General features: G+C 39.5%; 1 protein-coding gene across 1 annotated transcript in view; it reads right to left on the bottom strand.

The window, feature by feature from the left end:
- LOC118404936 overlaps nt 1-12184 on the bottom strand; it is a 53923-nt gene that overhangs the window by 8011 nt on the left and 33728 nt on the right. Inside the window, exons 16-20 of the mRNA XM_035804320.1 lie at nt 11496-11633; nt 10175-10254; nt 9364-9448; nt 5801-5887; nt 5537-5634 (exon numbers count right to left, since the gene is read on the bottom strand). Coding sequence (XP_035660213.1) covers nt 5537-5634; nt 5801-5887; nt 9364-9448; nt 10175-10254; nt 11496-11633 — 488 coding nt within the window. The remainder of the gene's footprint in view (nt 1-5536; nt 5635-5800; nt 5888-9363; nt 9449-10174; nt 10255-11495; nt 11634-12184) is intronic.

Genomic DNA, 12184 nt, shown 5'->3' with positions numbered 1-12184 from the left:
TCGCGAACTTAAAACCACCGCGAACATTTTTCTATTATGGTATTAGACTGCAGTCTATTTTGTTACCGCGAACTTAAATCCACCGCGAAAAGTCCCTTTTCCTACTACCGCGAAATTAAATCCCCGCGAACTTAAATGCATTTACAGTACTCTCTGTCCCAAGGGCATTCTGCCACTCAAAAATCATGACCACAGAATGTCCAAAACACGAAGTGCCAAAATTAAAACTTATGCTGCAGTACCTTAGGCAGTCACTAGGGGGCCCATTATCGAACTTGACCTTCGTTTTCCTGACCCCCACCCATCATCATCATCCTGGCGTGCTGGTTGCACGGATGGCCATGACTCTCTTCCTCCATTCTTCCCTATCCTCCATAGCCTTGGGCAGTTCTACAGCCGAGCAGCTAGAATCATCACAAATTTGATGGACATATGTTATGCGTAGTCTACCTCTGCTTGCATGACCATGTTTGGGTGTCCACAGCAGAACGTCACTAATGATCTCATCTTTACTGCGCCATGTGTGACCAGTAAACCTCAACCTTCTTTCTTGTATGACTTGAGATAACGGTGGTAGATCTCCAGACCCCAGACCCCCATCCACCTACCAAATATCATCAGGATCCATTCAAGGGTTCTCGAGTTATCTTGCATACAGACAAACGCACTAACATACAAATCCCGCTACAGAACCGTGGGTAAGAGTCGGGTAAACCATTTTCGCACTTGACCTTCCTCTTTAAAACCGCTTTACACCTACCAAGTATCGTGAAAATCGCCGAGCTGCGTTTTGACTTATGCTGCCCAAAACAAACCGCAAAAAACATACTAAAGGTCCCCTCTCACTTGACGTGCGGCACGTTTGCGGCATTGCTGCGTTCGTTCACTGCGGCACTGTTGTGTTAATTTCGCCGATTTTGTCTTGCACTCACACTGACGTGCGGCACTGTTGCGTTTCTAGACTAAATGAACATGTTATTGACAATTGCAGCGTTGTCAATTTATGAAAAATCACCGTAAAATGATGAGAATGCCCCAAAATGAGAATTATAATGAAAAGATTTCCCTTATGATAATGAATTATATGGTACATATGCTATAAATAACCTTGAAAGACTTTTACAGTAAAGGAAATGACCCAAATGAACGGACACGAACTATATACAAGATTTCACTCGATGTGTACGTTTTGCACCATGTAACGTTATGTGTAATTATGTATGTTTATATGTTTATTCACCAATTTTGCAAATTTCTAAAATGAAAATGTTTGATATTTCATACTTTTTTGTATGACGCTGAGTATTTTCATTGTCGGCGGATGGCTTGTCAGCCTATTGATGTCTAAGTCTATCATATTTGTAAAAAGTGAGAAAAATATGGCCCATGGGTCTGAATGACTGCAATTTTGTATTTTATCGGTGGCAGGCTACCAGCAATGATTAGCTTGTAACGTTATAACGCAAACGCAAACTCGTTATCATCCAACATAAATAATTTCTTTTTGAACGTTGTACGATAACCTTTATCTCTACATCCGTAGGTTAATCGATAAACCAGTTACTTATTTTTTTGTTTTCAAGTATAAAATACTGACCTACTTTCCATTAAATAAATCAAAAGATGTATTTTTAAGTTAACTTTGAATACGGATGCAATGTAAGTTTTCTGGAATTCGCAGTGTTTTAACTGGATCGAAAACCGCTGTACAATTATTAGAAATGCATCTAAAATAGTTTTTCGGTGATAAAATGATGTTTACTTTTGATTCTTGGTGTAAAATAGGCAAAATATATCCTTGATACTGTTTGGGGCATGGTGGCGGCACTGTGGGGGCACTGTTGCGGCATTGTTGGGGCACCGTTGGGGCACTGTTGCGGCACTGTTGCGGCATCTTGACACTTGCGTTATTTTTAAACTTTTTAAAAAACGTCGCGCTTGCAAGCGGCACTTCTAGGTTTGCTTGCGGCACCTCTAGGTTTGCTTGCGGCACCTCTAGGTTCCGTGGGGGTACATCTGCGTTTTCGAACGCAGCAATGCCGCAAGCGTGCCGCACGTCAAGTGAGAGGGGGCCTTAAGCTCGCTGCAGACAGTACCGCAAAAACGCCAGGTAAATCGTTTTCGAACTTGGCATTCCTTTCGACAACCGCTACACACCTACCAAAAATCACAGTTCCATCCACTATTTCTCGAGTCATATGCTGTTGACCTACATACAGACCCAAGTGGACAAAAACATACTCTTCTTGGCGAAGAGAATGATGTACACATAATATCCAAAGTTTTACAGAAGTTTGACGCTACTATAACACAATATAACGCACTTATGTCTCCAACAATTTGATGGTATTGGCTGGAACCATTGAAAAAATGTATTTCCAGAAAGCTTTAAGGTATGTTACAAAAATGCAAATTTACATTATTTATGCATTGTGATGTTCATCTTGGACCGACGAACACATGTCACAAGTACAAAATTACTATCATTAATGATTAAGCGGTTTTGTAATGTTTGTATATAATATGCAAACCAGTTTCTCATTTGCATATTTGCTACCTGCTTATGCTCCACCTATAATAATTAACATGTGTTAAACATTTATTTAAGACGAGTTATTGAAAACAAAGGGATTATGCAGAGCAACCAGCACAAGCAATCAACTTGCTGTGCCAAAACTCCAGCGAGAAACATTCAGAAGAGCCATCGCCTACCGTGGACCCACCATCTGGAACAGTCTACCACCAGACATACGCACAGCCCCAACTCTGGCTTTTTTTAGAGACTCTTAAAGTGATAGGAACGGCCAAAATGAACGGCCTTGAATCATGTAGCAGTCTTTATCACATGTTTTGTATGTAACTATGTAAATTGTGTACAGTATATAGACCTATAACTGTATCTCTGTTATATACATTGTCTGACTCTTGCCTCTTCCATCGTGACCTTAATGAAAAGCGACCTGCAGGCCGATTTAAGCTTTCATGAATAAATAAAAGGCCAAACAAATATAGTTTCGTCATTGATCATGCAAATTAAGCTCTCATTTGCATGCCATGTATATCATTATGAACATTTCTGTCTAAGCTATCCGCATACCCAAGATAATGGTAATTTGTCGTTCCTTTCTGCAATGATCCTCTTTTAAGTCTCTTGACAAAAACGTTCCTGCAGGTCAGCAATTAAATGTTAGTGGGCTGAAACTTGCCCCACTTTGCTATGACGCTAAAAGCTATCTACCACCTAAATGTCAAGACGTCGTATGTCCGGGACAAGAAAAACACTAAAAAACTGCTTTAATGGAATACTCTCATTGATTATGCAAATGTAATCCTATTTTGCATATTAAGTTATTCATCTTGTACAGCGTTGTCTAAAGTACCTACATACCAAAGATCATGAAAATCCGTTGTTCCCTCCTTGAGTTATCCTCTTCATAGGTTTTTGACAAAACACTATTTCTCATTGAAATGTCGAAAATGGCATTTTTTTTGGTCGAAAAATAAATCGGCTTTATCTATAGTGAAAACTAAGTGTTTGTTTAGGAAAATCCATCTCTTAACCATAGCCAAAAAGTGGCAACTTATTATTTTCGGTCCCATTGGTAATGCATTACAGGACTGGTAACAAACGTTACCGGTAACGTTTGTTACAACAGTAGACTTTACCCTGTTTTCTTCGAAAGGACTCACCTTATTGACTACATCATTTAGGTATAAGTGGACGTCCCTAGAAACATTTAAAAAGTGGGCAGCTTTTTTACACTAGGCCAAATAGATAGCTTAGACAGCATCGGACAATGGTAACGTTTTTACAGTCATTTCTGTTCAACATTGTGTTAAGCAAGGTGGGATACAAATGACAGTCAACAACCTTTTTTTTTCTTTAGAAAACCAGAAAAACTGTACAGCGTCACAAAAACGGCCATCTCTAGTCTTATACGTGGATAATGTAACCGTGGCAACCATCGTACTCATGGTGGTAACGTCTGTTACAGAATCTGGCGACAGGCATAAACCACCTCACACAGCCTCCAAGATCAGTGATAGTAGCGATCTGACGTGATCGGGCAGAGAGTCTGATCAGCTGGTTTCACCTACCGAACAATCATTCTGGGAACTGAATTGTTCCATTTTGGCTACTGTTTGAAATCTTCGTTTCTTCTCAGGCGCCAACCATTTTCCCACCAGTGGCTATAATAATCTTCTAAGCCATCAACCGATACGAATGTTGTTGTGCATCTTTTGCAAAACATTACAGGGGCTGTGGAAAAATGAAGGAACCAGTGATGTTGTCTATAATATGCTCCATATCAAGGCGTAAAGTCAGGCGACAGCATTTCAACATTTAAATGAGAACGAGACAAAAATGCCCCTGCTATCTTCAAACTAGCCACTAGGAAGGCCAAACGTATGTCACTTCTTCCTGAGCAAAAGAGCTATCTAACACGTAAAATCGTGACCATAGCATGTTCAGAACACGAGATAGCAAAACCGAAAGTTACGCTGCAGTGCCAAGGGAAGCCGCTAGGGGGCTCAAAATATCATTTCCAGCTTTCATCACACCCCACTAACACACCAAGTATGAAAACAATCCACCCCGCCGTTCTTGACATATCTTGTTCACATACAGACATACATTTACAGACAATGCTAATGAAAATATAACCTCCATTACACTTCATGGATGTAATAAGCAAGAAAAATAAATCATTAGAACCGAAATCAGATAATTTCGTCAAAAATGCCTGTCAACAGACGTTTGCTAACACAAAAACCTAACAATTTTCAAACTTTGTGAAACTATTGCCAATAACATTCGGGGGACTCCATGAAATATTTTTGATTGTATAAATGACTTTCACAACTGCATAATTTATAATTGGTTATGTACGCCTTTAGCTAATTAACATACGTCACAATATTGACAATCCAATCATGTAATACATTTACTTGGCTAAATTTGGACATTTTCACATTAATCATGCAAATTGGAAACTTATTTGCATAATCTGAATCTGCTAATCTTCTGCCGGCCACAAAATACGTTTGCATGCATTTAAGTCCTATAATGGAAAACACTATAAATGTACAATTTCCTAATTAAAGATGCAAATTAAGTCAAATTTGCATAATTTGCACTGCATTTTGTACATCTCTGCTAAGGATACCTGCATGCTAAATATCGATGCTAAATATCGTTGGAAGATTTTGACAAAAATGCCTCTGCAGTTCCATCACTTTTTCCTGATATGACAAGCTATCTGCCAAAAGATGAAGACCATGCCATGTGCAGAGATACAAATAAGCACACACCAAGGGGCCCAAGAAGGGGCCCAAAATTGACAAAACAAAAACGGTACCTCCATTTTTTTGTGGAAGGTAACTTTATTTTAGGGAAATTCAACGCAAGCCGTTCTGGCGTTATGCAAAGATGAAAGTTGACGCGGGTCTAAAAAACACGCCCCCCTCTCTGAATAGGGTTAAAGTTTCTGCCCGCTTATTAGTGTGTTGAAATGTATTACATAAAGCATTTTACCTGTTGCTCTGTGAATGCTCTAGTGGACTGACGTACTCAACTCTGCCCACAACTGAGTTCACTACGTTGGGGAGGATCCGGTCGAGGTATCGAAAAATCTGTAAGAGTTAGAATATGAAAGATCGTTCACAATATTCTTGACAAAACGTATCAAGATGAATTCAATAACACATTGCAATTAACAGAAAAGGAAAACGAGATAAACTTAATTTTTACTTTATAAAAACTTAAACTTTATAAAAAAAATGTTTTATCAGTCAGTACCTTAATGGAAACTTTCACATCGTCTACTGTGGCAATTAACTTTCCAGTCGATTCATGGTACGTCATCACAAAACCAAAGCAGGATACCTGTAAAAAAAACAATCTCTAGCATTTTTAATCCATTACAAAAATTATTGTTCATTCACGTTCACATAACATTGTACATAGAATATTATAAATGCATAATCATAAACAAAAACATTGATTTCTGGCAGCATTTATAGGATTAACAAATATTAAAGTATTTTAAGTATTGCCATTGATTATTGTTTGTCTTTTTCTATATTATTATCTAACCTTTTTTAAAGCGGAAAGTTAAGTTTGATTTTTTTACAAAGCATACTATTAGATGGATAGAGTATTCAGCAATAAGAATACAATGTGTGATAGTATGGCGGGAGGCTTAATTTTACAGTACATGATCATATTTTCATCTAACACCGGGCCATGTTTAGTACAGCGTTTCCATCAGATACAGTACTGTTTCCAAAATGTTTCTTCATCTTAACAATACAGAAAAAAATGTTCAATTGTACGTTTTTCATTATCACACCTGTCAGTTTCTACTAGATATTTTTCGTAGCCAGTTGCTTGTAGTATGGTAATGTCGAATCATCCAATATAAAAAGCACTGTAACTTAGTTTCCTTAAAGTTTGTAGAAATAAAGGCAGCAGTTTCTAGACTCCCTCGATATTGTCTCTGCCAATTAGTGTATGATTTCGTTTTATCTACTGGAGTGTACAACTTGTCAATAAGAACATTACATATTTGTTTGCAAGGTTTTTGTATGTTACTGTTTGCATGTTGTTATTTCACTGCACCATACATTAGATATGGTATGGAGTGAAATATTGTCTTGAGTATGGTTTCGATTTCTTTCCGGGGCACAACTTGTTTTGAAAAAAAGAATATCATATTTTTGCATTCCGTATAATTCATCTTGTTACATATGCTACACAGGTGTAGTCTCTACCAGACTCCGGATCGCTGGAAAAATCGGAGAAATGGAACAAATAGAGGAGTAAGCCGGCCAGAGGAATATAACCGGCCAGGGAACAGCACGCGATCCACGGAGTCTGTGGAATCCCGGCATGTTGTTTGATGTCCACTAATCGCTATCTAATAGGTGTGAAGAGGCTAAATTACCCTTTTATTGCTTTCCGACTCGGCCGTGACGGTCCAAGCGGGGCGAGCCTGTCACATGTGATCTTCCTTTAAAATTTATACTCGGCAGTTTACAGGCTTAAATTCCGAAAAAAAATATATGAATAGAAAAAACAGACACGCCGGAGCGCGGTTCGCGTTGTTCTGAATAATTAGTCAAAACTTTATTGACACAACGAGTACCGCGCGCTTGACGGCCGCCGACTCTGGCCGGTCTGCGGCCAGCTAAAGTCCGAGGCTGCTAACACAACAAAAACAGCCCACTCGATACTGCTGTCACGAAATGGAGGTCTAGAAAAACATGCGAGTGGCGAGCGACAAGAGAAAACATAGCGAAACCACCACAGACTATGGTTCAGAAGTCAGGACCAAACTCGGCATTGAGGTTTAGCAGCGAAGAACTCGGGAGGACGTCAGCGAATCGGCCACGTGATCGATCAAGAAGGCGTCTCAGAAAGAAGTCACCCGCCTCGGAACGAAAGAAATCGCAAACTTCCCACACAAAAACATCGGCAGGCCCCAGAAACTTTGTAAGAACCACACGGCGGCGCCATTTTCTTTGTTTTGTTTGTGCACTCGGCTGGCGGGAGAAATCTGGCGGTTTGATTCCGAATTATTAATTATATATTTTTTTTACATAAGTAAAAAGCTCACTTACATATTACACTTTTGACGCTATGAATTAGAATAATTCTATCTAGAAATTTGTAGGTTTAAAACGCATTTTTTCGTAGTTGCTTTTTTTTAACAATTTGTGTGACGCCATTTCTGCTGCTGTTGTCTGCACGCTAAGATGTCGCTGGCATTTTCTGGAGATTTATGTAACCTCTTAGCAAAACGTGAATATCGTAAGCATTCTGTAAATTGTATGGAGAAACTTTGAAAATGTAGTGTGAAATAGTATTGATAAATACAATTGTGTAAATATGCAGCGAAGTTCAGCTCGTAATACCCCCTTTCCACTAGGACGGCGCTCTCGCGGCGCTCTCTCTGCGACCTCAAATTGGGAAGAGCGCGGTGAGAGCGCGGTGGGATCGCCAAGGTCGCCATGAGGGCGCGAAGAGAGCGCGGTGGGAGCGCCATGGTCGCCATGGTCGCCATGACCTCCGCGACTGTTTTGAACCTGCTCAAAACAGTCGCCGTGAGAGCGCCGTGGACGGCGATCCAACTATGAGCGCAGAGAGAGCGCCAAGAGAGCGCGCAGCGAGCGCCGTGAGCGCCAAGAGAGCGCACAGCGAGCGCGGCGAGCGCAATAGGTCTCAACAGTGGTTTATGATGCCAATTTAGCTAGAACGGCGGTAAACAGGCACTATACGTCGAAAGATTCGTTCTTTATCTCTGAAATTCGTTGAGTAATCTTTCGAGTCTTTGCTAGCGCATTGAAAGATGCTGACATTTGAGTTTTCGTCGCGGTGAGAGCGCGCTGGGGTCGCCGGAGAGATTCCACTAGAGCAGCTTTTTCCGGCGTCGCGGCGCTCTCACCGCGCTCTGGCCAATTTTCATCGCAGCGAGAGCGCCGTGAGAGCGCCGTCAAGTGGAAAGGGGGCCTAACGAATTTGTTTGCGTATGATAACACGCCATGCTTTGATAGCCATGCTTTGATACCCTTGCGTTTGTAAAAAAATTACGACAAATTTTCCGTATAAATAAATGTTTATTTCTTGAAGAACGACACACTTTTTATTCCTGTGTGAATTACTAGTGTTATGTGCGCATGTTTCGGTTACGAAATGGTGCATGATTGTGAACGTACTAGTATAAACATGACTTGACACCTAAACAGTGCCGCATCAAGAGGGAGGGGGTGGATTCGCGTAATCAAAAAGTAGCCACGATGAAAATTTAGTGGTCGTTAAAACCGCTAAATGTAAGTTATCGTTATAAAATCAAGGATTGGGAACAGTGTGACGTTTGTACCGAAAAAGGCTAATAGAAATAGGCCGCGTTTGCCGGACGCTGAGAGACGCGCCCCACGGCGCGTTAATTGATTTATGGCTTAAATGATCTGAACTTCGAAGATACTGTCTTTGTGCAGAAAATGAGCGGATTAGTTTTTTTCATCAAACCGAAAGTCGACAGACTCCTAGGATCGCGAGCTGTTCCCTGGCCGGTTATATTCCTCTCTATTTGTTCCATTTCTACGATTTTCCAGCGATCCGGAGTCTGGTAGAGACTAACACATGTGTGTGTTACAAACATATGATGCAATGAATTAGAAATCATTAGCTAGGCTTAATGATATTTTTTTATCTGAAAGAATGAAAGTTCCCATCTGCATAATTTGCACTGTAGTATGTACAAATACATCTCATAAATCACATTAAAAAAATATATCTCCATTTTCATGGAGAAAATAGCAACAAGGGAAAGGCTATGAAATAAAGGTAAAAAAAGTCACCTTTTTGTTGTTAGTGTCGCCGCTCCCGCCGTTGTCCCAGCTGTTGTATGCGTGAAAGGTTTTCCCGGGATGATGGCAATTCCACCTACGTAAAACGTGACAATATACGTCAAGAGATCATATATTTGTAGCTCCAATTAAAGGGATATCACATCATTTTTTTAGTAACCCCAAGAACTAGACCCTCCTGGCTGTAAGCAACAACTTCAGGCCTCAAGTAGGCACCCTAAGGGATGGGTAATGAGTTTATCACACTCTAGCTTGGCTAAAGGGGAAATCTTCTTCGAAAACAATCAATTTTCTTTTACTTCAGAATAGGATAAAATCATGCACTTAGTTTATTTTGTAGGTTATCAATAAGCTGAAGCTATACATTCACGTCAAACCTGCAAGAACTCTTGCAAAGATTACGTTTAACAAAAACCATGGCGAAACTGTCATCAGACCCCCCACTGTGCAGTCAGGCACACAAGATAGCAATAAGCCAGATGTGGGCATGTTCCCTAGGAAGCATGGAGTCCCATGTAGGAAGATCACAGTTTGTAGACATGTTTGTATGATGCACTGAAGTTGCAACTTCTCTCTCTGAGCCTTGGTATTCAATGCAATGCTAAAGGGTAGATATAGACTCAGCTTACTATGTAAAGAAATGGCAGGAAATTTTACTTTTCGTATTGTCAAAATTTTACGTAGTATAGCTTTAGTATTTGTCGCACATAAGTGTTACCGCATGGGTGAAACATCCCCCGACATTGTTTAAAAGTAATAATGCATCAAAGTAGCTGTAGTCTGTAATGGTTTATAATAATACCTGCCCTCCGAGTAAACGACATAGGCTTCAGTGTCCTTACGTATATCTTTACTAACATCGCGCTGAAGGTCGAAGAAAATCTGCAATTCATGGGAGGTAAAAATAATGAATGTCAAATTCGGATAATAAATATGTCACAAAACATTTGTTTTTATGTATATTATACTCGTGATATCATTCTAGAGCCTTAAAAACTTGATTGTTTTGAACATTCAACGTTGAATAAGGTAGGAAAACATGAAGTGTTGAAATAACTAACAATCGGCGACTTAATACCTCCAGGAAATAATTTTCATGCAGAAGACGTACACATTTTCATGAATTATGCATGCTGATGCTCATCTTCAGCTTACACACGTCACAAGTATGAAGTTCCTATCATTAATCAGTCAGCGGTTTTGGCATTTTGTATTGATTATGCCAAAAAGTTCTCAATTTGCATGTTTGGTATCTGTTTATTTTTCACCTGTTATGAATTACATGTGATGCATATATTTAGGTCAAGAAAACAATGTCGTTGTACAATTTCAATATTGATATGCAAACAAAGTACTCATTTGCATAGCTTGCAAATCCTTGTGAACAACTATGCCTAGCGTACCCGCATGCCTAAATTAAATTCCGTCCAAAAATCACAGTTAAAAAAGTAAATGTTAAGGAACTCAAACTTGCCCACCATATATTGTCTGTCGTGATAAGTTACCTGCCACCCAAATACACAGACCGTGTTGGGTTCGGGACAAGAAAAAAAAATTGAAAAAAAATGCTACGATAGAATTACGTAATGAATCATGGACATGCCATTCTATTTTGCATGCCATTTGCCACTTGCTTCGTTTGCATGACATTCTTTTACATCTTTGTCTTTGCTACTTACATGCGAATAATCATAAACATCCGTCATTTCTTTCTTGAATCATCTTCTTCTTTTTCTTTTTAAATCATCCTGTAATTCAAAGACTAGTCGCTAGCAGGCCCAAACGTGACAATTTTGTCCTGAGCAAAAGCTATCTAAATATAATAATTGTGGCAACAACATGTCAAGAACACGACATATCAGATCAAGAACACGGAATTTCCTATACATTACCAAGGGAAGACGCTAGGGGGCTCCGTAACCTAAAAATTTTCCTTTTTTTGTGTCACCCTAAAGTAAGACCATTCAATCATTAAGCTGTTCATGATCTTGTAAGAAAACAAATAAACGCTACTGAAAATATAATCTCCATTACTATTTCGTGGAGGTATTAAACCTAGTATGTAACTATATCGTTACATGCTATTACCGTGAGGTCTAATCGTTCTGATTTTTTTGCCAAACCTTATATGTGTCTCCGTTGATCAGATCCAGCCATGATGGGTGTGCAACTCCAGCGTCTCCTCCCTTCACCATAAGGAGGTCAGTCTGACATCCGGGTTTCCCACCCTTCAGATGAAAGTCTGTCGTGGGGATTGGACCCTGTAAAGGTAGTAAAAATATAAAACAAAATGTAATACGATTTTCTTAATAACCGTTTGTCATACATCGATTCACAGCACCTTCCATCTGCTCCTCCTAGCCTTTTGTAACATATGCAGACTACATTAATGCTGTTTTTTGTAGACTCCAAAGATCGACATGTATAGCCCAGTGCAGCCCGCGTTTGCTTCTCATTACTTAGATTTCGACCTCTCACCTCCCATAGAATGTTACTTACTTTTAAGCTTCCGTAGCATTTTATTTCGCATCTCCCTAATACCATTTGTACATGCCGTTTTATTTAAATTTGTCTTTTACCACTTTAATTTAATGTTATTTGTAGACCTATGTTATCAGCTGAGCTGCCTGTGTAATGTAATCGTCGCATTTTGAATGAATAGATAAATAAATACATCGATTGTGTCTGGAATGTTCCTCTAAAGCAGTACATGGCTTAAGTAATCATTACATACAATATTGTTCTTCTTTGAGGGAAAGAAAAGGAAAAATTCAAGTGAGTAAAGGCAACTCCCACCAGAAAAATGAAACTC

This window comes from Branchiostoma floridae, chromosome 17 (genome assembly GCF_000003815.2).
Source record: "Branchiostoma floridae strain S238N-H82 chromosome 17, Bfl_VNyyK, whole genome shotgun sequence".
Classification (NCBI taxonomy): domain Eukaryota; kingdom Metazoa; phylum Chordata; class Leptocardii; order Amphioxiformes; family Branchiostomatidae; genus Branchiostoma; species Branchiostoma floridae.
This window is presented reverse-complemented; position numbering and strand designations above follow the sequence as displayed.